General features: G+C 40.6%; 1 protein-coding gene across 3 annotated transcripts in view; it reads right to left on the minus strand.

Moving 5' to 3' along the window:
* sema5ba (sema domain, seven thrombospondin repeats (type 1 and type 1-like), transmembrane domain (TM) and short cytoplasmic domain, (semaphorin) 5Ba) overlaps nucleotides 1-27,282 on the minus strand; it is an 87,000-nt gene that overhangs the window by 24,234 nt on the left and 35,484 nt on the right. For all 3 annotated transcript variants that reach the window (XM_086090951.1, XM_086090950.1, XM_086090952.1), the window contains exons 3-8: nucleotides 25,208-25,307; nucleotides 25,093-25,138; nucleotides 13,599-13,661; nucleotides 12,637-12,735; nucleotides 10,880-11,093; nucleotides 6,511-6,796 (exon numbers count right to left, since the gene is read on the minus strand). In XM_086090951.1, the coding sequence (XP_085947077.1) occupies nucleotides 6,511-6,796; nucleotides 10,880-11,093; nucleotides 12,637-12,735; nucleotides 13,599-13,661; nucleotides 25,093-25,138; nucleotides 25,208-25,307 (808 nt within the window). The remainder of the gene's footprint in view (nucleotides 1-6,510; nucleotides 6,797-10,879; nucleotides 11,094-12,636; nucleotides 12,736-13,598; nucleotides 13,662-25,092; nucleotides 25,139-25,207; nucleotides 25,308-27,282) is intronic.

The raw sequence follows: 27,282 nt of genomic DNA on the forward strand, positions 1-27,282 counted from the left end.
GAAAAAGAGATAGGGCAGGAAAGGACAAGACAGGATGGGAGAGAAAAATGGGAGATATGAATTGGGGATAAAAGGACTTGACAGCAGGGACAATAGGAGAGGGTATGGATGGGACAGGACAGGGAAGGGCAGAACAGGCCAGGACAGGATGGGAGAGGAGGGACTTGTTATAGATGGGTGAAAACAGGACGGGATGAAACAAAATGAGACAGGAAATAACGGGAGGGAAAAATGCAAGAAATTATGCTTGGGACAGAACAAGGTAGGATAGGACAGGCCAGAAAAACAGGGCAGGATAAGATAAAAGGTAGGTAGGTGACGACGAAACATGACAGTAGGGAAAATGTGAGTCAATATGGATGCAATAGCACAGGATAGGATGGGACAGGAAATGTCAAGAGGGGAGAAATGGGATATATGATGGCTCGGGCAGGAAAAGGCAGGTCAGGACAGACAGAAGTGCAGTGTGAAAAGGCCTTTGGACTTCGGCAGCAGCTGACCTGAATAGAAGGCCATGTTATGTACGTCCTTGTACACGTTCCAGTTAACAGCATTTTGAAGCTAACTGGAGACTTTTCAGGTAGTGCATTACAGATGGATAGATATGAATTGGACAGGGCAGGATACGAGAGGCACAGAAAAATAGTGGCCGTCATTCCCGAAATCAACATTGTGTTTGGTGTGTTCATGCATGTCATGATGTCCTCCCCTTAATAAACCTTTACAAACTGTACAAACACGCCTTGTTTGGCTGCAGGCCGAGCTTCTCTATCAGCACTGTGCAGTCAATAAGAACACAATTAAAGTCCCACTTGGAGAGCAGGTGTCACATGAGAGAGAGAGAGAGAGAGAGTGAAATAGAGAGAGGAGGTAATGACTTCCTTCCTTCACTGATGCTGATTTTTCTTTTGTTTTGCTCGCCCACATGCTTGCCCTTCACCAAACCAGCATGAGTCAGCAGGCCTCGGCGACACTTGTGGGAGGACGACCAGCTGGTGGGTTAACCCACACATAGAAGGACATTTCTGTGTGTTATCGCTCGAGGCTTCTTGAGACTTTTTTGTGGGTGTACTCATGATTGACATGCCTACCAAATTTCATGTTGCTAAGCAAAACTGGCTTGGGGGGCTGAATTTTCAAAACACTTGAAGGATCAGTGGCAATGACCAAAATAACTTGACAATGGCTCATTTAAAGCAAAATGGCAGACTTCATGTGTATTTTTGGGCATGACTTCTTGAGACTTTTTTGGAGGTCTACTCATGACGGACATGTCCACCAAATTTCATTTTGGTAAGTGAAGTTGGCTTTGGGGACTTTATTTTCAAACATGCAAAGAAACCCTAAAAATTACCTAAATGACATAATAACGGTCAATTTTAATCAAAATGGCAGACTTCATGTCTATTTTTGGGCATGGCTTATTGAGACTTTTTTGTTGGTCTACTCATGTTAAACATGTCTACCAAATTTCATGCTGCTACATGAAACTGGGTTTGAGGGCAGAATTTTCAAATAATTTGAAGGATCAGTGGCAATGACCAAAATAACTTGACAATGGCTCATTTAAAGCAAAATGGCAGACTTCATGTGTATTTTTGGGCATGACTTCTTGAGACTTTTTTGGAGGTCTACTCATGACGGACATGTCCACCAAATTTCATTTTGGTAAGTGAAGTTGGCTTTGGGGACTTTATTTTCAAACATGCAAAGAAACCCTAAAAATTACCTAAATGACATAATAACGGTCAATTTTAATCAAAATGGCAGACTTCATGTCTATTTTTGGGCATGGCTTATTGAGACTTTTTTGTTGGTCTACTCATGTTAAACATGTCTACCAAATTTCATGCTGCTACGTGAAACTGGGTTTGGGGGCAGAATTTTCAAATCATTTGAAGGATCAGTGGCAATGACCAAAATAACTTGCCAATGGCTCATTTAAAGCAAAATGGCAGACTTCATGTGTATTTTTGGGCATGACTTCTTGAGACTTTTTTGGAGGTCTACTCATGACGGACATGTCCACCAAATTTCATTTTGGTAAGTGAAGTTGGCTTTGGGGACTTTATTTTCAAACATGCAAAGAAACCCTAAAAATTACCTAAATGACATAATAACGGTCAATTTTAATCAAAATGGCAGACTTCATGTCTATTTTTGGGCATGGCTTATTGAGACTTTTTTGTTGGTCTACTCATGTTAAACATGTCTACCAAATTTCATGCTGCTACATGAAACTGGGTTTGAGGGCAGAATTTTCAAATAATTTGAAGGATCAGTGGCAATGACCAAAATAACTTGACAATGGCTCATTTAAAGCAAAATGGCAGACTTCATGTGTATTTTTGGGCATGACTTCTTGAGACTTTTTTGGAGGTCTACTCATGACGGACATGTCCACCAAATTTCATTTTGGTAAGTGAAGTTGGCTTTGGGGACTTTATTTTCAAACATGCAAAGAAACCCTAAAAATTACCTAAATGATATAATAACGGTCAATTTTAATCAAAATGGCAGACTTCATGTCTATTTTTGGGCATGGCTTCTTGAGACTTTTTTGTTGGTCTACTCATGTTAAACATGTCTACCAAATTTCATGCTGCTACATGAAACTGGGTTTGGGGGCAGAATTTTCAAATCATTTGAAGCATCACTGTAAACAAGAAAATCACAATTATCAATCAATTTGAAGTAAAATGTTAGACTTCCTGTGTATTATTGGTCAAGGCTTCTCAATACGTTTGTGTAGGTCAATACATGATCGGCATGGCAACTAAACTTCATGTTACTAAGTGAAAATGGCAGCATTAAAAAAAATCAATGAGCAGCGTTATTAAAGTTACGTGTTTTATGGTCAGCCATCAAACCTGACTGCTACGTTCCGCCCACACGCAATGACCAAATCTCTAATTCTTCTCAATCTAGCGTTTCCCCATCTGTCTAGTGTACGTGCTTGAAATCTGGTAGTGATCAGAGGGGGAAAACGTAGGAGTAGTTTGTCTTCGAAAGACGACTGCAAACGGCCAAAAATGACGCTAAATTGCCTGCTAAGAAGCAAAATGTCAGACTCCCTGTGTCGAACCTCATTTCGGTGCTGAAAGTGAAACAGCCATAAACACACACAGGCCATGTTTCAGCACAGAGATGTCCAGTGTGGCGGGGGACGGAGGAAAAAAAAAAGGCTCTTCAGCGCCGCTCGTGAATTACGTACACATTTTCACACTGCACAACAATGGCGGCATTTATTCATGAGTCAGCAAATACCTGCGCAAAAACATAAAGCAACGCGAGCTAAAGCACGTCGCCAGTTTCGAGCTGTGATGTCGGTGTATTTGCTGACGGAGATCATAAATAAGTGGTGACAAAACACTTGTAACCTTGTCCGTTCTCGCCCTGAATCACACGATTGCACTTGATGACTTTTCAAGGCGGATTTACGCATCCAGACATCACTAATCAAGGTGACACGTTAGATTCCGAGGCGTGATTCGAGGCGGGTGCACAATGGCACCACCTGAAGGCGACTTGATGTATTTCAGTCTCGCCGATATGACGGAGACGAGCCATGAAACTTGAATCGACATAAAATGAGGAAAAATTAAAGAATTTCAAAAAATGCTCCCAAGATTGTTACATCTGCGACACAAATCAGTAAAGTTAAGGAAGTGGTTTATTGTCTTTTTTTTACTTTGAACTTTTTCTCATTTAATTTAATTTTGTCTGCTTCAAAACCAAATGGCAGGCTTCATGTGTCTTTCTAATTATGGCCAAAAAATTTCTGTTGCTAAATGAAACTTTTCAAAAACATTTGACGGACACTTGGAAATGACCAAAATGACCCTATAATGGCCACTTCAAGAAACAATGGCAGAGTCTTGGATCTTTTCATTCATGGCTTCTTGAGACTTTTTTTGTTGGGCTACTCATTCACGATGGACATGTCTACCAAATTGCATGCTGTTTAGTGAAACAGGCTTCCGTGGTAAAAAAAAAATAAAAATTTTTTTTTGAAGGACCTCTGGAAATTAAATCAATATAGCAGACTTCCTGTATCTTTTCATGGGTGTCTTCTACAGACATTTTTGTGGCTCTACTCATGACAAACATACCTACCAAATTTTATGTTGCTAAGTGAAACTGATTTGGGGGCTTGATTATTATTCATATTTTTGTTTTAATTCTAAGAATACCTGGAAAGGGCCAAAATGATCTGCTTCAAAACAATATGGCAGACTTCCTGTGTCCCTCCGTGATTTCTATGCATCTTTTTTCTTCGTCTTCGTACTCATTATAGACGGAGCCCCCCCACCAAATTTCATGTTGCTAAATGAAACTGATTTTGTGGGCTGAATTTTTTTCAAAATTCTAAGGATACCTGGAAAATACGAAAATGACCCTAAAACGGCGGCTTCAAAACAACATGGCTGACTTCCTGTATCTCTTCGTGACTCCTATGCGATTTTTTTGTGGGTCCACGTTCTCATCATAGCCAAATTTCAAATTGGAGTTTTTCTGGCTGTCCGAGCAGAAAGTACATCCGAGTGAGTCGCAAAAGATAAGGAGGCTCATAATTAGTAAGTAATGGCAGCTTAGTCGGCGTCCAATTAATTAAGAGGCGGCTGTGGCGCTCTCTGCTAAAGCCGTCACATTACTTTCGACAAGCCTCCTTTCCACAGGTACTAATTATTTTTATTATCAATCCATCATCTTAAGGAGGAGATTAAAAGGTACGGAGGACAAAGAAGTCATCTCCTGCTTTTGTTGTTGTTTGGTTAAACCGATGTAGTCATGTGACCGTGATGCAATCATGTGCTTTTTGGCTTGCAAATAACATGTCTAAAGGCAGTACTCACACTGGGTACATCCATCTTGCAATGTCCCAGTGCGGGTCTGCGGGGACAACAACGCACTCGTCCTCATAAAAAGAGAAAAAGCCAGATGGAATCAATTTGGATTGTTGTCTGTGAAACATGTGGGGATGTTGAGCATTACGGTCACATGTGCAACGGAACATCTGCGAGTGAGCTCACCGGAGACCTGACATTCGGCGGTGGGACAGCTTTTCTGTGTTTGGAAGACAAATTCCCATCATTCTGGAACAAACCATTACTGATGCTGCGGCGTAATCTAACGAGGAGCTTGTGTCACGAGTCATTAGTTAGTGTAAGGAAGGCGAGTAATAACAAGCGCCATCAGTACCAGGAAGAAAGCACTCAAAGGAAATTACTTACTGGAAACACAGCAGGTGTTCACAAAGAGCTAACAGCACGAAAACACCTTTCTGCTTCCTATTTATTGACGTCGCGAGACAAACAACTGCTGCTTCTGGATGCGTCTGAGTGCAATTGTTAAAAAAAAAGACACTCTTCTCTAGATGTGTTGTGTTTGGGTTTGAACGTAGAGAGCTGTTCTATGTAGAGGACCAAAACTGCCAAAATTAAAAACAGCAACAGCGGAGCCCAACCCAAGACACGCTTAGGACCGCCCCCTCATTTGAAAAAACATTTCAACCTGACAGAGCGTCTGCAGCATGAAATAAATAAACGTGAGAGCAGAGCGTTTTTTATAGATTTATTTATATTAAATTATTAATATTACATTTTTATTTTTGTTTATTTATTTAGGGATATATAAAAAAATAAAGTTTTTATATTACTGTCTATTTTTTTTTTTGTATTAAATTTTTTAATATATGTCATTTTTATCGGTTTTTATTTTCACTTTTATTTTTTTATTAATTTATTTATTTTTTATTTTGGCAGTTTTGGTCCTCCATAGTTCTATAGCTGTCATCGAAAAGATGCTTTCGAGATGTGATGCGTTCAGGCGTAGTCATGGAAAAGCTGTGATACAGTCAAGTGCAGTCTTAATCCAGCTGCTACCGTTAAAAAATTGCCCGATGTCATTCAGTTGCTGTCGTAAAAAAAAAAAAAAACTAGTTGTGATGCATTCGGGTGCTGTCTTAAAAAAGACGAAAATAAACACTCGGAAAAAATAAACACTCGGAAAATAAACAGATGTGAGTTCTTTGGTCGCAGTCATACCAAAAAATTTTGTATGATAAGATGCCAGAAAAAGTCTCTAAAAGTGATGCATTCGGATGAGGTCGTAAAAAACGACACTCGTTTCTAGTTGTAATGTGTTCTTAAAAAAAGACTTTTGACTTTCCATGCCTGAAGGCTAAAAAAAAGCATTGTAACATGCCTTATTAGCTAGCTAGCTAGCTAATAAGGCATCTAGAGCGGAATATCAATCTTTTTTAACATGCTTGTCGACCATTTTCTTTCTAATATTTTGAGACAACTTTAGTGTGGTACACGCCATGTCACCAAACAGCGACTACTTGTCAGCCTTTAAATAGGCCAACGGACGGATGATATCTTTTCAAGGCTTTTTTTTTTTTAAAACCAATTCTTTTGAACTAAAATTCCCAAATCAATGTACCGATTTTCACCCTAGCAAACAGTTCTGTCAGCGTGCGTCCGTGTTATTTTTGCCGTCACTCACACGTTGGTAGTAAAGATGGCGTAGATGAGGTCCTGCTCGGGCAGGTGGAAGGTGCTCTGCAGCTGGTTGTAGTAGAAGGGGATCTCGCCCGAGCGCGAGCAGTTGAGGCGGGCCTTCATGAAGGTGGTCCACGTGTCCTCCAGCAGGAAGCGGCCGCCGATGTCGTTCTTGCACACGCGCGCCACCCGCGAGTACACCGTCTTGCCGCAGTCGTGCTCCACCGCGTTCTCCCGCAGGAAGAACAAGGTGAACAGGCCCAGGTCGTACGCAGAGATGAAGTGCGGCTCTGCCGGGGCGGAAATAGGAAAAAGGGAAATAGGTATGAAATGTATTGAAATAGATGAAAATGAAGCATATTTTTGCTATTATTGGTTATAGTTAACTATATAAAATGTAGTATCAGTTATTGTCAAAACTGAAAAAATCACTAGTTTCGTTAACTATAATAACCTTGGTTCAGGAAAAAAAAAAGTTTGGTTACCGTCATAAAAAAAAGACACTGAATAGTACATTTGTAAAAAATTTATAAATTGTGCATTAGACATAAGACACATTTTTATCATGCAATGGCATATTAAAAGATGCTTCTAGATAAGAAGCATTGAGGTACAGTTGTAAGAAACGTTCTGAAAGTGTGATGTGGGGGGAAAAGCTGCAGATGCTCTCGATGTGATGAATTCAGCCACAGTGCGGTAAAAAAAAGACATTCTAAGTGGTGCAGCTGTATATAATTTTTTTTTTTTTTTTAACTACAGAGATGGTGCATTTATCCGTTCCCGTAAAAATAGACATTTATGTTAGAGCAATGTCGTAAAAAAAAGTGCTCTAGATTCGAAGCATTCAGAAACAGTTGTAAAAAAAAAAAAAAGATACCAAAAAAACGAACAAATCTTGAGATATGGTGCATTCAGGTACAATGATAAAAAAGAAAATATGTTTTCACTGTAGCTGTGATGCATCCAAAGACCATTCTAAATGTGATGCGTTCAGGAGCGGTCGAGAAAAAAAAACTGTATACATTGTGGTCACTTGGGCACAGATATGAGATACGATGTGTTTAGTGTGATATGTTCAGGTGCACTCATAAATAATGACGCTCTCGATGTGATGCATTCAGGCAGTGTCATAAAAAAGACACTCGAAAAGCAATGCGTTTCAGTGCGGTTGTCAGAAAAGACACTCTCGAGTAGTGTTGTGTTCAGGTGTTTGGACTATTGAAAAAAAACTGTTCTCTCGATGTTGTACATTCGAGTGCAGTCATAAAAATGATGTTTTCTAGATGCGATGTGTTCAGGGAATGTGGTAAAAAAAAGAGAGAGATATTCAGGGGCTGTTGCAGTGCGATGCATTCTGGTACTGTTTGTAAAGAATATTAAACGTCTGGACGCTTCATGACGTGGCATTCAGGTGAAGTGGTAAAAAACAAAACGTTTAACAAACAACAAGTTGTTTCGCGTGGCCATAAAAAGCAAGAAATGGAGAGAAGATATTTGCAACATTTATCTTTTCCCCTTTGGGTCCTCCAGCAGTGATGCATTCAGGTGCAGTGGTCTTTCCCCCCCGCTGACCCTCAACCCGGCTATTATTGTGTGTAATAAAAGTGCCAAAGGTGTAAACGAGAGAAGATGACAAATGGCCGGTGATAAACGGGCGCGATGTTTTGATGGCAAATCCATGCGGCGACTTGTCTTTAACTGGACGCTTGTGCTGCTTTACTGCACGCGTTGACACCGACGCGTGATTCACGGCCAAATGGTGGACGAAGCACGGCGGGCAAGTGGTGAGCAGTACTGCTTTGCAGCAGCGAGGTTCGGCTTTGAATCTATTGTCATGTGACCACTGAAGACTAAATTGTTCGATGTTTACATGCAAGATGCATGTTAGCTTGCGCGACGTCTTTGATGTTCACAAAAATGTGAGGTTGTCGTTTTTGAGAATTTGACTTTAACGTTTGCCTAACTCGTATTGTTGAAGAAAGTCTGTGGAAGAAAAAAAAAAATCCATAAATGATATCAGTTTTCTCTTTTATAAACACAAACTGAATCATTAGTTTTATCAAAGGCTCTTAATTGTCTTCACTGCACTAATTGAGTCTTCAGACTGCGTTCAATGGAGGGAATCTGAAATTTCCGCAGCGTCCTGAAAGGCGAGCACAATTTACTCTGTGCTAAAATGACATTTGAAAACCTGCGAGGACGTGAATCCTCTGGGGAAAACTGTCCTCCGCTCATTTGCATACCCCGCCTCCATTTCGCCACAGGTGACATTCAAAGAAAGATGTCACATTTCTATATTTTCTCTCTTATTCAACTTTTTTGTTCTCTTCTGGGCGGCGAGCTGCTGGCGCGGAGCAATAACGAGCAGACAAAAGATTCCGTCGTGTTTGCTTTCATTCGTTGTAAGCGATATTGCCGCCCTAGCATCTCGCGTGAACGCCGAGGAGTCATAAAGCGAAATTTTCGCAAAATGCACCGTCATCCATAAAGCAGGATAGGGGAGAGCGGCGAAGGGGACGTCGTAAACAATGAGGTGGAGGAGGTGCCGGTGGTGCCGGCCCGGGTCCTGTTTTGTGGACGTGATGGATGCGGAAACTTTAGTGACTTTGGGAGATTTGGTAGCAATCAGACAAAATCTCTACAAGTAGTTTGTCTTTGTCGGAGGTCTGGAAGTGACCAAAATGGCTGCTTCAAAGCGAGATGGCAAACTTCCTGTGTCTTCTTGGGCATGACTTCTCGAGACTTTTTTGTGGGTCGACTTATGACGGGCATGCCTACCAAATTTCATGTCAAGTGAAACTGGCTTTGGGGGCAGAATTTTCAGAAAATTTGAAGGACTTGATAAAATGGCAGCGATAAACCAAAATGGCTGACTTCTTGTGTCTTGAGACTTTTTTGTCTGACTTATGATAGACAAACTGACCAAATTTCATGTTGCTAAGCGAAATTGGCATCGGCGGCTGAATTTTCAGGTTATTTAAAGAACTTGAAATGATAAAATTAAGATAAAATGGCAGCTTCAAACCAAAATGGCTGACTTCCTGTGTCTTTTCCGGCATAGCTTCCTAAGACATTTTTTGTAGGTCAACTTATGATAGACAAATTGACCAAGTTTCATGTTGCTAAGTGAAACTGTCTTTGGGGGCTGAATTTTCAGAATATTCAAAGGACTTGATAAAATGAAGATAAAATAGCAGTTGTAAACCAAAATGGCTGACTTCCCGTATCTTTTCAAACATAGCTTCCTGAGACTTTTTGCGGGTCCAAATATGATATGCAAAACTGATAAAAATTTAATTTTGCTAAATGAAACTGGCTTTGGAGGCAGAATTTTCAGATTATTCAAAGAACTTGAAATGATAACATGAAGATAAAATGGCAACTATAAACCAAAATGGCTGACTTCCTGTGTCTTTTCAAACATAGCTTCCTGAGACTTTTTTTGTTGGTCAACTTATGATAGACAAACTGACCAAATTTCATAGTGCTAAGTGAAACTGGCTTTGGGGTCTGGATTTTCAGAATATTCAAAGAACTTGGAATGATAAAATGGCAGCTTCAAACCAAAATGGCTGACTTCCTGTGTCTTTTCAGGCATAGCTTCTAGAAACTTTCTTGTTTATTCAAATTCATATTGCCAAATGAAACCGATGCCAGGGAGTTAATTTTCCTCCCACAAAAAAAAAAAAATTGGGTTATTATATCGGTTTTGTTTTTTATGTCGAGTCATCAAATTTTACTGCTATGTTCCACCCACATGCAGTGATTACAACTCAAATCCTTCTCAATTTAGCATCGCCCATCTGTCGAGTCGACGTGCCTCACATTTCTGACAAAAAAAATCTAGGAGTATTCATGATAGACGCCAAATTTGATCTTGCTCGGTAAAATTGGCTTTAGGTACTGAATTAAAAACAACCAACAACCAACATTTAAAATGCAATTCCGAAATCATTCACGTGTCTCGTTTCTTGGTTTGTCAGCCCTTTGCGCCATTCCCGGCACATGACGTGAGAGAATTTGGTCAGCACCTGGCTGACGACCAATCCCATGAGGGAATAGATTGATTGGATCCAGCTCCCACCTTCATCCCCCCCACTCCCCGCCAGCCCCCGCCCCCCCGCCTCCGTCCGTCTCAACCAGTGCGCCGGCTTAACGCTGGAAATGAGATTTTCATTCTCACCTTCCAATCCTACAGAAAGGCAATTCTGTTACACTGGCAGCCCGCGCGTGTGCGTGCGTGTAGGCAGATGTGTGTATGTCGTGAGTTGCGCGAGTGTGTGTACGTGTATAGTCGGTTGTGTGTTTTGTGTACCCGTGCGTGTGGTCAGATGTGTATGCTCTCGTCATTCTCCATCTCCACGTGTGCTTACCATTGAGCCATTTGGAGTTGTATTGCGCGGTGCGCAGCGGCGGCATCCCCCCCAGGCTGCGGTAGATGACGGGGTCGCGTCCGGAGAAGTCGATGACGGTGGCGGCGTAGAGCTCTCCGCGCTCCGTCAGCACGGCCGTGGAGTTGTGGCGAGGGTCGTACGGGCAGCGCGCCACGCCGTTCACGCGCTCCAACACCTTGCTCATGTTGCCCACCTGCAACCACCGACTGCGTTAAGGCCGAACCGGTCATCAAATTCTAATTTGAGAAATGGATGGAGGACCAAAAATGCCAAAATAAAAAATAATAATAAATAAAAGTGAAAATAAAAACAGATATTAAAAATATAATTTCAAAATTATTTTCTTAATTAATTTAAAAAAAAAATATATATATATATATATAAACACACACTAGTATAATAGTATAAATAGTTCAACCAAAGACACAATTAGGACCACCCCTAATTTGAATAAAATTTCATGAAGCATCTGTAGCATGAAATTAATAAATATGAGGGCAGAGCGTTTTTATTGATTGATTGATATTTAATTCTATTGCTACGTTTATTTTTGTATTTATTTCCACATGTATTTTTATATTTATTGAAGTTTTTCAAATCTCCTTTTTCATTAATTATTTAACTAATTAATTAATTTAGATTTTCTTGTTTTTATTACCATTTATATTATTTTGTATTAAATTTTTGAATAGTATTTTTTTTTATATCTGTTCTTTTTACTTCAATTAATTAATTAATTTATATTTTGTTGTTTTTATTTTCTTTTATATAAATTTTTGTATTTAATTTTTGAATTATATTTTTGACAGTGCTGTCAAAGTTCAAGCGTTAAATAATTAATTAATCACCAAAAATTATCACATTAATCATGTATTAACGCAGACCAATCACACTATTCATTTTGACCACATATTATCCTTTATCTTGACAGCGGATGGCTATGCTAAAGGTAGCACAGGTTGTGTTTGAGCAACAAATATAAAATCATGCATTAATTAATTAAGAATTTAATAAATGTTTGTGTGTGACATTCAGAATATTTGTCAAACGACTGGGGTCATTTTATTTTATTTTAAATTATGCAAGTAATTAACGGATTATAAAAAAAAGGAGGATGAGTGTGCAGTGGATCAAAAAATGTTGAAGACGTCCTCATAACATTAAACGTTGAAAGAATTAACACACAACAGGTGCTCTTCAAATTTGACGGGCAAAAAAAAAAAAGCCTTTTTAATTAAGCGATTAATCGTGATTAATCCAAATTCTAAAATGAGATTAATCTGATTTAAAAATGTAACTGTTTGACAGTTCAAATTTTTAGATATGTTTTTTTTTTATTCTTCTTTTTTCTTTTTTTTTACCGTTTTGACCTTGAATGAACCCTGATGAAAAAACAGCATTGACTATGTTCACAAACACACACTCGCAATCATAAATTAAATGTAAGTTTATGTTTCAACCATACAAAAAAAAATTTTTTTCATACAGTTACGATGAGAAAAAAAATTCCTTAATTCACATCAAATAAAAACTTTCAAGTATCTTTTAATTCCACTCATATTAAATGATGACTTCCTTTTCGTAAAAGTTTGACTTGAATCTCATAAATACGACTTTATTCTGGCAATTCAGTGACTTTCTGATATATAGAGAAAAAAAAAGTGAACCTGACTTGAACTTTCGACAAGTGTTTTTTTTACGAGACGGGAGTTTGCTCGCAAATTGGTGCCTGGTACCTCTCTGACGGTGCAGAGGGGCTGGAAGGCGTTGGTCCCGCAGGTCATCACTTGGGTCTTGTTCACCAGCAGCACTCGGATGTAGTTCTGACACTCGATCTGAAACAAAAAGTCAACACAACTCAAACAATAAGCACTCGTTGTGCAAACATTTGGAATCTTCTTCTTCTCTTCCTCTTTTCCGTCTGCGTGCGTGTGTGCGTTTGTGTAAACGGGTTGGACATTTGTCGTCCTTTGTGCTGCAACAAAGACGAGACATGATGCCAGGCAGCTACTTTCAAAGAGAACTGATTGGACGCCTTTGTGTGTGTGTGCGTGTGTGTGTGTGTGAATAAGGTTGCAATCAGTACAAAAGTAATCGAAATCAGACAAGCTAATAGGTGTGTTTACGATCAGAGAAAGTTGATTTTCCAGAGAATTGCTCCGTGGCTACGTTATGTTTACATCAAGAGCTCCTGTTTTAGTTAGGGATCTCGAAAGTAAGAATACAGTTTCAAGACAGGGTCTATAGCTCGCTTTGGGGTTTCAAGTCAGGGTTAGATTTTCAAATTAAGGATTCAAGCCTGTGCTGGGGTTTTATTATTTTTTTATTATTATTTTTTTTTATTTTATTTTTTTTCTTATATCTGTGCTGGGGTTTTAAACAAGGGTTCGGATATTAAGTGAGGGTTCCAAGCCGTGGTCGCAGTTCCAAATTTAGGGTTTTAAACAAGCGTTCAAGGTAGGTTAGGGTTTCAAGCCTAGGTTTAGGTTTCAAACTAGGATTACGGTTTTAAACAAAGGATTCAAACAATGAGGGTTTCAAACATGGGTTAAGCTTTCAATGCATCATTTCAAGCCTAAGGGTTCAAATAACGGTTTAACCTTGGATTAGGGTTTCAAATTAGGATTTGCCACTGCACTTGGTAGCTAATGGAAGGACCCCCCCCCCCCCCACTAGTAACAGGAAGTGTGCACCCTACCTCTGTTTTGCCTTTGCTCTGACAGGACCTCCTGGTCTCGTCGTCGGCCGCCCATTCCGTCGCCTAAGAAAGGGGGGGGGGGAGAGACATGTTGACGACCAGTCAAACAGCACAATTGCAGACGTACTACACAAAAATAGCATTAATTAACATTTGCGTAAGTAAGTCAATTTTGTCCAATCAGACAGCCCACGAGTATTAAACAACAAAAACAACAACACTAATTGAGCAGGAAACTGGATTAGCATTAGCATTAGCATGTCAATCTCTTGACCAAATGCTATTGACAATTGATTACAAATGGAGGAATGCAGATTTCAGTACTGACTTCTGCCTGTTAATTTACTAAAAACATCTCAACCCACTTGTGGTGCCGCCACAATGATTGACGTCTATTCTGTCCAATGACTGAACAGACAATGATGCCTAACTAACTAACTAACTAACTAACTAACTGGTTGATCTGTCAAACAAATTAACTGAATGATGCACACAAACAAGCTAACCAACTAACTTGCTCACTAACTGGCTAACCAACTACAGTAGCTATATATATATATATATATATATATATATATATATATATATATATATATATATATATATATATATATATATATATATATATGTGAGAAACGTACTCATCAACCGACTAAAAGAGTTGTCGTAGTGTCAATTGCTTTCAACACAATTTTCTAACCGACCTCAACTACCTGAGTGACTGAGTAACCAATCAGCACTAAATAACAAACTGCCTATCTTCCTGTATGGTGTCCCCCCCCCAAAAAAAAACCTCACTAACTAACTGACTGACCAGATAACTATCCAAATAACCAACTGATTAAGAAACCTGTGGGACAGCAACAAGTGCTTACAACACAGCGTCCTAAATAACAGCTTTCAAAATGTCATGACTGTCCCGCCTTTTCCGGCATTGCCGTCATCCTGCCTCTGATTCTACATTGGTAGTAAGGAAATTGGCAGGCAGATTTAGCGCCCGATTGTGTGTCTGTACTTTTTGCACAGAACAGCAACATGGGAAAATTAGCGTACAAATCTGTCCATGTCTTCAATTAAAACGAAGCAGATGTGTTGACGCACTGCATGGTCCCAAACACTCAGCAAGATGGTTTTAGGGGGTTGCTACGGTGAGGTTGTTTCGGTGTGGTGTGCCTGAGGGGCGCTCAGCTGGGAAAATGTTCTTTTGACTTGGTTTGTTTGCACAGATTTACTTTTTTTTTAATGGCACATCCACACACTTTTAATTGGATCTTAAGAGACTTGCCAGGTGACACAACATTAGCACGTTAATCTAGTAACCACTCTCCGACTGGGATCTACAATCCCAGAACGTCAAGCATACGCTAATTAGTCGCAGTTATAATGACTTATTCTATTCTTTGAGCCATTCATCACCACACCAACGCACAGCCTTGAACAAACAAACCTTTTCACTTGACATTCATTACATTTCTCTCTTAATCTGCATCTGCACCGAAATCTGTTGCATGGATTTTAAAAGGCTGACTGACTAACTTAACTGACTAAGCAACAACAATCATAGAACCCAACCACCTTACTGACTAGACAACCAGCTGACTAACCCAACTGACAAACTAACCATAAAAACAAGAAAATACTTAACAACCAACAACCTAACCAAAAATCCAAGCTGACTAACAGTCAAACCAACTCACTAACAAGCAAGCTGACCTAACCAACCACTTTACTGATCAGCTGACTAACCAAAAACCTCTCAACCAACTAACTGTCAATAAAAATGACTACTAGTAAATGGCCAATGAACCAACAAACCGACTAACAAACTGGCTAACTAATCTCCAATCAAAACACCCAACACACAACTAACTAACTAACTGACTAACTGAGCCACCCATTTACTGTAATGATTACAAACCGTGGTGTGGTAATCCATCCAACTATCAAACTGATAAGATAACTAATCAAATAGCTAACCAATCAATGACCGTTAATGGCTGCTAGTGACTGATAATGTCAAGTAGCGACTGGTTATGATCAGCAGTGGCTGGTGAGTTTGGTAGTCACTCGTAACAACAGATATTGACTGATAATGATTGGTGTCGACTGGTAAGGGTTGACAGTGATCTGCAGTGACATATAATGACGAGTAGCACCCGGTGATGATTAGTAAAGAGTGTTAGTGACTGAGTGGGAATGTCGTCCTTATCAGCGTGGCGCCACATGTGGTCTAAGCCTTGATTAGCGTGGTCTGACACCCCGCCGCCATTGTTCCCCCTGCCACCGATTGTGTTTTATGCAAATGCATGTGTGTGGTTTCATGATGTGGCGGCTGGTGAGAATGGGAAGAATGCGCTGTCAGGTTAGCTTGTTGGCCTGCCTAATGGATGGAAATTAACTCCAACACGCGTCTCGGGCTCGGGGCGCACGCAATCAAAATGTGGCGGTGGAAGAAGAAGCAAATAAAAGTAAAATGTGGTGGCGGGGAAGCAGAGCTGCCTTTAATTGTGCGGAATGTGGCACGCCGAGGACAGCGCACGCTCAATTATAAGCCTTATTGTGCGCCCGCCAGGAAATCACACTCTTTAATATTCATGTGTGCACACTGGAGAGGACAATACACAATGCACGCTACACGCTACACCGCTCACCTGCACACACTTGATACACTATAAGAATAAAAAAAAAAAGATTTTCCTTTCTCCCATCTATCTTTCTCTATCACTCCATAAGGGCACTGGCAAAACTATTGAAGCACATGCTGGTACGCACTAGTACATATCTTATTTATTTTCTACAATAATAGTACGTATAAATGTAAAATGCAATACAAGTAACTTATTAAAACCCAAAAACGTATAAATACGTTTTATGTTTTTATTTTTTATTTTAATGCTAGCACATACAGACGGCTTTGATACAGCTTCTGACATGAAGAGGTCGTTTAAAGCAATGGTAGTTATTACAAAAAACGTCCAGAAGGTGGCAGCAGAGAATAAGAGATCAACCAGGGCCATGTTTTCAACAAGTTTGTGAACAATGATGAAACTGAGCTATATTCTAACAGTTCTAACAGATACAAATATGCTTTTTTTTTCCTGATGAAAGAAGAGACTCTTATTTTCCCTTTGGTAGGTTCTTTGTTTTTATAGCAATAGAACAGAATATTCTGTGGACCTTGCAAAATCAGTCAAAATCCAGTAAAACAGCCGGGAGCGAAGGGGGTTGCTTCAGTGAAAATGGCTGGGAGAGAATGAGTTAAATGTATTTACATAGGTAATTACACAACTTATTAATATTATTGCTTGAATAGCCTATGAATGTCTGTGTTTTGTCAACAAGTATTGTAATGGACTTTATTTTAAAATTCAAGGCCAAACAAGCTTTATTTACATTTGAGTGGAGCTAAAAAACAACAACAACAAACCAAACCAAAATCTCTTATTGGATTTGAGACGGGTCGGCGTATTTCTTGTGCAAAGCGACCTACGGGCCGGCCGCTCATTTCCCAGATTGCATTGCTGATTGCACTCATTCAGGCTTTGGCTCGCAGGGAGAAGGAAAAAAACGGTGTCGAGGGCTTTGGCTTTGTTCCAGAGCTGTGAGGACGAGCTCGATAGAGGTGGGTTGTGTGTGTGCGTGCGTGTGTGTGCGCGCGCGCGCGCGCATGTGTGTGTGTTTCGAGGGGGTCTGTTCAGGGGGATATTTGTGGTGAAGGTCAGCGGGTTAAGCCGACAGGGATCCTTGGAGACGGGGCTGAAAAAATGGCAATGCCCCAAGCAGTGATTCATGGCACAGGCATCCGACTGCTGCTTTGTGTGTGTGTTTGTGTGTTAGCGTGTGTGTTTATTCTTGTGTGTGTGTTGACTATGACGTCATTCCATCAGGCTGTCAAGGGCTGTCAAGAGGAGCCGATTGTTTTTATTTTGGTGTCAGCAAATCACAGCGATTGACCGCCAAGGAAGGGGGCGGGACCACCCTCTTGATTGACAGGCGCTATGTGCTCACATGAAGGGAATATTGGTCGCTGCCCCACACAAATCTTTAGTCCATGCAAAAAGTCTTGACAAAGTCTTGAGGGTATCGGTTATGTCGTTAAGCCTTTTATTTTGTGTAATTCTACTAACTAATACACTTAAAAACCTTAAACATTTACTAATGAATGAGAATGAAGTGATTAATTAAATAATTAATTAACCAACTAGTGAACAACTAAATAACCTGATTAACCAATCTACCAACAAAACAACCAACAAACAGACTACCTAAATGACTAACCAACCAACCGGACTACCAACTAAATGACTGAAAAATACAAATAATGAACCAACCAAACAACTGATCCAGAAAAAAAAAATGTCAACTGACAAAATGTATTGACCACTCAACTAACTAACCGACCAAATGACCAACAAACTGACAATCAATCAATGAATCTACTAACCAGCAAAACAACTATACAACCAACCAACTAAGAAAATCAACCAACTTACTAATGACCAACTAAACAACCGCCCATCCAACTGACTAATCAATTTACCAACAAATCAATTGACATGCAAACCAACCAACAACTGATGGACAACCACTTCACAAAAAAATTAAGTTTAACTGGCCGACCATCTGATAAAACAATTCACTGACCAATACATTTACCAACTAATAGATTAATTAGCCAACTAACCAATATACTAATTTCCTGACCAAATAACCAACTACTGAATTAATTAACCAACTAACCAACATACTAATTAAAAAAACAAATGAACTGACAAACTAACCTTCAAACTAACCAACTACTAACTAAAACTAACTAGCTAACTGAGCAAGTGAATAAACTAACTACCTAACTAGCCGACCAACTGGCTACAAAACTAGAACTTATCAGGGATTGTTGTTCTGATTGATTTTGAAAGAGCTCTCTGTGGCTAAGGCAGCTTCAGTTGAGTCCAAGTACAAAATCAGTATTCGTTAAGTCATTTTTTTTGCCTGGAAAAAGTCAAAATCTATGATGAGATCATGGATATATATTCATGACATTTTTACAACTACAGTAGGTGAGAAGCTTTTTTTTTTAAAGTCTAAAAGCAGCAATTGTGTAGGAAAAGAAGTGGTGCGGAAAAGCATGTCTTTCCAGGCCCCCGGCAGGTAGCGGCGCTCCCACCTGACGACAGGAAGTAGTAGCGCAGAGGTGAAAAGAGGAGCCCAGCGTGAGACGGCTCGCTCTGCTGCCTCCCACTCAATGTCTGGCCTAGCGGGGGACCTCCTCCTCACTCCTCATCCTCCTCATCCTCCTCCTCCTCCTCATCCTCATCCTCATCCTCATCCTCATCCTCTGCCTAAACTGCGGGAGCACTGTACTGTATTGTACAACCACCGGACATTTTATTGGGTACGCCATCTTATGACATCCACTCAAGGTCCCTTGATAAGGGTTAGGATATTTCATCACAAAACTACTGTATCTAAAATGATTCTTTCTCTAAAAAAGAAAATCTGATATTAGAATACTTAATAGGGGCTTCACGGTCCCTTTAGAATGTAGCAAAATGTTAAATTTCATTATTTAAAGCTTCCTTGGCATGATGAGAAGGTTCTGCAGTGTTCTGATTGATGCCTTTGCTCATTTTGGAATCAGTCTTAAAAAAACATCCAATTTCCTTTTTCCCCACCCCCATTTTAGCGAACTGGCGAACGCCATCGTCTCAAAGGTCAGGCAGTGACATTTGACTTGACACGCCAACCGCCACTTCCCTGCGCATAAAATGTAAATATCATCAGTCTTCAGCCCAAGGAGAGAAAAAAGAAGGAAAAAAAAAAAATCAGCTACCCTGGCTTATCTCGGCGCACGTATATAAACGACGTGGATCATTTCTGCACTAATGTACACCACTCACATTATACATGACATTCTTCCATTCCCTCAGAGGACGTATCAATAATTAAATCTACCGACAAATTGAGGCGCAAGAGTGTGAATGAAATCAGCTGCCAAGCCGCGAGAGATACTCGGCCTCCAGCTTTCAAGCTTTTTTTTTCTCTCCACGAAACCTCTCTGGACTTCACGACTGACTGACCGCGACGGCATGTCCTTGTGCACAAGGATGGAACCCGACAGGAGGTCCAAGAGGAAAGACATCAGGGAAACATCCCAAGACCTCAAATAAAGAATCCTGGGAAACCACCTTGAGGAAAGGTACAGAAATGAGCTCAATTCAAGACCTGACGTAGAGACTTTAAGACTTCATGGTACACCATCGGAGGAGCTGGCTGAAGTGGCTGGGGAGAGGGAAGTCTGGGCTTCCCTGCTAAAGCTGCTGCCCCCGCGACCCGACCCCGGATAAGCGGAATTGAAGACGGAACGGAACGGTACACCGCAATAAAAAAAAATCACGCTGAACCACCTTGTTTAATATTTTAAAGGGAAAGGTCAAGGAGGTCCGCAAGAAATTATCTTAAGCAAAGACAGCACGGACAGACCTCAAGGAAAGAGCTTATCGAAGCTATTAAAGGGAAAACCTTAAGGAAAGACCTCGGGGAAAGCCTAAAGCAAAAAGACCCGGTAGAAACAATTCTGGGGAAAGAGCTCTCGCAAAAACTGCATTGAAAGTCAAGACATCAGGAAGAGACCTCAGAAAAAGACGAAGCAAAAACCTTGAGGAATGTTTGAAAGGGTAAGGATGTGGTCTCAAAGAAAGACCTGTAGGGAAGACCTAACTGAAATCAAGCAAACACCACATCGGAAGACCTCAGCGTAAAGCCTCGGGGACAGACCTTCGGCAAAGATTTGAAAGAAAATGTCACCAGAAGACCTCAAGGCTCGCCTCACAAAATGAGCTCAATAAACACCCGATGGAGAGACTTGGACAAACCTCTGGAAAAAAGCTTCACAAAAAAACCTCAAGAAAATATTTCAATGAAAGACCACAAGCACAGACTTCAGGGAAAGCCTTATACAAAGACCTCAAGCAAATACTTCGAGGAAATATCTTGAGTCAACTTTAAAAAGGGAAAGCTCTCCAGGAGCTCCCTAAGAAATGAGCTCAAATAAAGACCTGACAGGGAGATGTCATAGAAAAACTTCAGTCAAGACCTGTAGAACAGACTTTAAACAAATACCCAACTGAAATACCTCAGGGCAAGACCTTAAGTAAAAGCTTTAACCAAGAAATAAAAGATCCGAAGGAAGTCCTCAAAAAATAATCTCAAGCTACCTTGACCGTGAGCTTGTCTAAAAGGTAAGACCTCAGTCAAAGACCCAGAGGAACATCTCATTTAAAGGCCTCAAGCAACTACCTGGAGCCAAGACCTTGGGTCCAGTTCTTCTCCTCCGGAAGTGAGTCAAGCAAAAATCTCATAGAAAGACCTTTTAGCAAAGACCTCAAGAACACACTTTACGAAAAGACGTCAAACAAAGATCTCATGGAAAGACTTGAAGACCTCCACCTCAAGCCCAGAGGGAGTCCTCAGTACAGACACAACAGCTGAAACAACCGCTGCAATTATTTTCCCAGCGGTGTTTTGTGATGTTCTCAAAGACCTCATGCGGCGGCTAAGGAGGTTTGGAGCGAGGACCACTTCCTGTTTCCACACTGAGACCCAAAGGCTGTCCACACAGCTGTGGGACTTTTTTTAGATCTTTACCACTTAAGGGTGAAGTGTAACGCTTGGAAATTGTTTTCAGTCCTTAGCGTTTTTGGACCCAGGCCTTACTTCCATTACTCGATCCCTAACCCTTGGTACCTAACCCAAACGTAAGACTAACAGTCTAGGTTAGCGGTAAGATTAGGAGGGTAAGTAGTTCGGGTTCATAGGGTTCAGGTCAAGGATTGGGTTTAGGTAGGCTGTCATTCTAGACCAAAAACAATGATTAGGGCTGGAAAAAGGCAACAAGTCAAAGCTTAGACCGTACCAAAATCTTAGCGATCAGAAATGAAAACACAAAACAACACAAACATGTCTAGATATCATCCCAGTGATCACGTGAGGGATTCTGGGAGTTTGGCCTGTTGACGTACGAGATGATGCGAGCAGCACGTGTGACGGAAAAACAAGATGAGCTCCTGATATGGAATAGCCATCGTGTTGACATTCCCAGTTCCCTTTTTCTTTTTATTATCCGTGCCGGGATTATCTGACGGACGCTCACTCTCCAGACGCCGTAAACAAACACAAGCCAGATCACAGATTAGAAACTTCAAAAGCAAGCCGAGGCAGGTTCACTAAAAAGAAATATTCACAAAAAAACGGTTGCATATAAGAACCGGGTTTGCCAAAAGTAAGTATGCGCTTACATTTACACTTTCCAGTCAATAAAAGCTTCTCAGATGACCTCTTTTAAAATATTGTAGTAACAATCAAGGGTAATGGTTCCAAAATAGGGTTCCAAGGCAGGATTAGTGTTTTCAAGTAGGGTTTCTAGCCAAGGTTCTAGCCAGGGTTAGGGGTTTAAACTTCCTTACTTTCATACCATCCTTGTTTCATACATTCACATTTCATACCTTGTTGCCCTCTTTCTTCACTCCTTTCCTTCTTCCATCCATCCTTTCTTACTTACTTCTACCTCCTTTTGCTTCAAACTAGCCTTATTTTCTACCCTTTCTTCCTTCTGTCCGTCCTTCCTTCCTGCCTTCCTTGTGTTCTTTCTTCCTTCTAGCTTTCCTTCCATAAATCCTACATTCCTTGCTTTAGTCCTTCAACTCTTCTTTCAACCTCCATCCCTCCCTCCTCATCTTAATTTATCTTTTTTTCCCCTTCTGTCCATTCCTCCTACCTGCCCTTCCTTTTCTTGCATCCTATTTTAGTCCCAGCTTTCCTTCCGTAAAGCCTTTCGTCCTTCCTTCCGTTCTACCCTCGCTTTATTCCTTCCCTCCTTTTTTTATCTTACGTTCCTCTCCCTTCGTCATGCTCTTTCTCTCTTCCGTCCCGCCTTACATACTTCACTTCTTTCCTCCCTTCTATTCTTCGATCCTCATTGTCTTTCATACTGGCCTTGTTTTGTCCTCCCTTCAGCTTTCCTTCCTTCCTTCCTCCCTCCTGCCCTTCTTTTCCTTCTTACCTCCCGTCATCAATTTATTTTTCACAATTTATATAATAGCAAATTATCTTTTTTTATTATTTGTAACATCACAGTGGGGAACTTTTTTTTACGACTGGTTTATTGTTTTTAAGTCATAATATCAACGGTGATGAATGTGTTTCTCCATTTGTATGACCGTTAAGACGTGACGCAAAACCTACACTTAATAAAAGCTGTTTATGACGTGAACGCCCGCCGCTTGCGCGCCACTGGGAACCCGAATCAACAGAGTAATAATATCCAATATGATGAACAGATGTTGTTATTGTTGTGTTTTTTATTATGATTGTTGTGATTTCCCATCAGGTTATGAATGTGAGTGCTTATGCAAAGATGCAAATAATGAGAAACGCATAAAAGCGCATTTTCCTCTTTTGCTCCTGTCAGACACTTGAGATTTTTTTTTTTAACCATCCATCCCACACACACACAAACACAAATGCACACACTTATTATGTACAGTACACACACGCACACACACGCATATACACACACCTCCCACCACCTTCCTCCTGCTGTTCTACAGTGGTGACGGGGGATGAGTGGGGGGGTTTGCGAGAGGCACCTCCGAGTGGGCGCACTGTCAGCCGGCGCAGGTGGGACGGCGCGAGTGGGCGGCAATCAGGCATCAGACCCGCTACTAAATGCGGCGCCGGCCCGCATCCCACGCTGCAATACGGCGAGGAGTTTTTGAAAAAAAAAAGAAAAAAAGCAGAAGGAAGGCACAGAAAAAAAATGACAACGTGGGCCGCCCAGGGAAAGTCTGAGTGGGAGCAGCGCGATGCATGGATGACTGTGTTTTACTGAGCCTGTTTATAATATTCACAATTGCTGTCATGTAAAAATATATTTTATAATAATACGGTAAATCATTTCTGTGTTAATTCCAAGGCTTGCTGCTGCAGTTTCAAAATAAAAGGGTCACATTTGATCATTTTTAGTGCAAGGGTGTAAAAAAACGAAGTAATGTTAACTACAAACAGTTCAGCTGAAGTTTGATTGCCTAGACTTTTATTTTGAAAGTGGTGGCTCACTTGTGGCTTTTATTGTGAAAGCCCACTATACAATCTGGATGTTGTGATTACTTTTTAGATTTTTTTTTACTGTAAAACAAAACAAAAAATCATGTACAAACTGAATGTTGTATGACTTTTTTTTTTCCTTTTCTTTAAGAGCTCAGTATTGTTCATTCATGTTGTATGACTTTTATTGTGAAAGGCATCATGTGTGAGCAACTGAACAACATCCATCTTGTATATGATGGACTTTCACAATAAAAATCACAACTTGAACATACTGGCCTTTCATAATTAAAGTCCAAGTTTGAAAACCTTTTTTGAAAGCCTTTTTTAAGACTTAAGCCCGTCGCAAAACATCCAGCTTAGTACCCAGTTACTTCTACAAGCAGCCTCACAACGTCCAGCATGTATAAGTAAACTTTCACAATAAAAGTCACAAGCACCTTGTACATGTAAAAATGAAAGTCTAAAGACCGATTTCACAATAAAAGTCTCAAACAACAGCTTGTGCATAGTGGCCTTTCATAATAAAAGTCTACGAGCCATCAAACCACATCCATCTGGTTCCTGTTGACTTTCACATGCAGTAAAAGTCTTGAACAACAGGGTCACCTTTCAAAATAAAAGTCCATGAGCAACTGCACTGCATCCAATTTGTACATGGTAGACTTTCACAATAAGAGTCCCACAACATGTTGAGGTGATCCCTTCATGCTCTGGACTTGATGAGTGTGTGTGTTTCTTGTCATTTGTGTGTATTTCCTGTGTGTGTTTTATTTGTCGCAGTGATTGGCTGTGCAGTCACCGTCTCCGCTTGCCTGCTTGCTAACGCTGGTATCAAACAGGTGAGCTCCCAGGGGCCTCGCATAGCCCACTATGACCCCCCTCTTAAATCATCCTTCATTCACTCCCCCCTGCCCCCATTCTCACCATCATCAACAACAGCACAATAACCTGTGACCCTTCGTGTCTGGATGGTGCGAGCTGGATTTTTCCGGAACGTCTCTAATGAATGCCTTGTCCGTGACACATGCACATGTAGGCAGACACACACACACACACACAAATAACAGCGTCCGAAAAGCAATAATGTGCTCCGCCATCTAGCGAGCAGGAAATTGTTTCTAAAAATATCTGACTAACGTCTCACCTCTCGGTGACTTTACAAAGTAAAAGCTCCACAAACCAGACAGCACACAAAATGTCACTCTGGGACTTTTATTGTGAAAGTCAACATACGCCATACATCTTGTACGTTTACTTTCACAACAAAAGACCACAAGCGACCACACTACACCCAGCAACATATCATCATCTTGTTTCTTATGACTTTCAAAATAAAATCAACAACTGCAACATAGCTAGTCACAATCAATGAGAAAGAAGATGATCTTACCTGGATCAATGACATGTTGCTGAGGTCCAGCCTGAACAAGAAGTTCCTGCAAGAGGGGGAAAAAGTGTATGACTGTGTGTGCGTTTGTGTGTGCGCGCGCTTGTGTGTGTCTCACCTGGCACCCACAATAAGTTCATTCCTGGCAAGGTCGAGGGTCAGCTGGGAGAAATCCCGCACGCCGGCCCAGGAGAACGTTGACATCCACGGATTGAGCACTGAGAGAAACACAAAGTATTATTAGCAGCGCTTAGCATAGTTTAGTGTCATCTTAGCATTAGCGATAGAATAGCATGGAAACAGAATAGCCTAGCATAGTATCGCATTCGACAGACTAGCATAGCGTAGCATCTGATCAGCAAATCAGTGAGCAGTAAAAATAAATGACTGTACTTATTTAATCTCCGATCAGGAAGCATTAATTGGCCCCGCCCCCTCCTTGTGGTTCATTAATAGACAGTAAACATCCGTCTGTTGAGAATTCCTACGGTGAGGATGATTGGCGTTTATCCTCCCGCTTACAAGCTTTTTTATACGCGCCGCCTGTTCAATCTCCTCGTAAGCGTCCCACAGCTGGGACCGTAAAGCCCCTCCGCTACTCGCATTTAACTTCCCCTTCCCTCACCGTTTATATGCCAGCAGAGTTTTTATCTTGCTGCCACGTTTGGTGTGGCGCAGACAAAAAGCTCTATATCGAGGTCCATTGAGAACATATTCACAGAACTTCGCTTGTTCAACATTTTGCGATCTTACAGCTTTATTTTGAAATGGAATTTAAAAAAATCCCTTCAAACGTGATTTTTTTTAAAATAATGTTTGCAAATTTGTTAGAAATACAAATATACAACAACACAATGCCCAGTTTCTACACGGTGACTTTCACAATAAAAGTCACAAGCAATCTTATAATGTGATTTTCAACTTTCAAAACAAAGTCACGATCAACCAGCTTGTACTGTACATCCTGAACTTCACAATAAAAGTCAAGCACAAACGGAACCTACAGCTTGTACATGCCGACTTTCAAAATAAAAGGCACAAGCCACCACCTTTACACTGTCCCTTTCAAAATAAAAGTAAGGCGCTAATACATGGTGGACCTTCACAATAAAAGTCAAAGAGCCACGGCATAACAAGATTGTAAATGGTGACTTACAAAATAAAAGTCACAAGCAACTACCTTGTACATGTTGACTTTCACAATAAAACTTCAAGAGCATCCATCCATCCATTACCCAAAACGCTTATCAATGACCACAAAATCCAATTTGTTCGCTGTGGCTTTCACAATAAAAGTCACGACGCACTAGCATCAGCTTAAGTCAGAGAGAAACAACATAGTGACTTTCAAAATAAATATGAGGGAGAAACAAGCTAGCACATCATGAACAATTAAAGTCCAACAGCAACGACATCACAACATTCAGCTGGTACATGGTGGAATTTCACGATAAAAGTCAAGAGCAACAGTAAAACATCCAGCTTGTACACAGTAACTTTCAAAATAAAAGTATTTTACACATCTTTAGTTCTGGCTGATCAGAGGCTATTAGCCTGGTGACCCCTCCGCCGCTCGTGTGGCGGCTGCTCTTTTTTGCATTCTCTCGGGCTCTGGCAGAGTCACTCCTAATTTGCAGTGACCTGTCTCTCTCGCTCTCTCTTTCTCAACAGTCTCAGTCGGCTGAAGTGAAAATGGGAAAAAGAAATAGCGGCTGCGGTTCGAGGAAGTTAAAGAGATAAAACTTGGAAGTTGTGATCTTAAAACGAGATCTTCCAGAGAAACATTGGTTTGACCACTTAGAAGCATTTTCTCGGCGGCGCTCTAGCAACTGTCATTGAAATTTCAAGGACGAGAACCCTAGAACCCGATAACCATTTTTACTGGCAATATTTCACCCAAAACATCTCAAATAGCTGGTAGCAAAGTCATGCTGATGTGAGATTTCTAGGCGGCACATGGATTAGCATTTTGTCAACGCTAGAACTCTATATTTTCTCGATAAGGATTAAGGACAATATTGAATGTAGCACTTTGGTTATCTCGTAGCAAATCATCATTGTAACATTGTTACAAGTTTCTAGGCGGCACTCTAGTAATTGCAATTATCAAGTGATCATCAAACTTTTAAGGCATAGAGGCACAGTTGCTTTATATTTATGCTTGATCCAAGACACGTAAGATTGATGGTGGCA

Source organism: Leptonotus elevatus, chromosome 12 (genome assembly GCF_054856555.1).
Source record: "Leptonotus elevatus isolate MCC_2025b chromosome 12, RoL_Lele_1.0, whole genome shotgun sequence".
NCBI classification, from domain to species: Eukaryota; Metazoa; Chordata; class Actinopteri; order Syngnathiformes; family Syngnathidae; genus Leptonotus; species Leptonotus elevatus.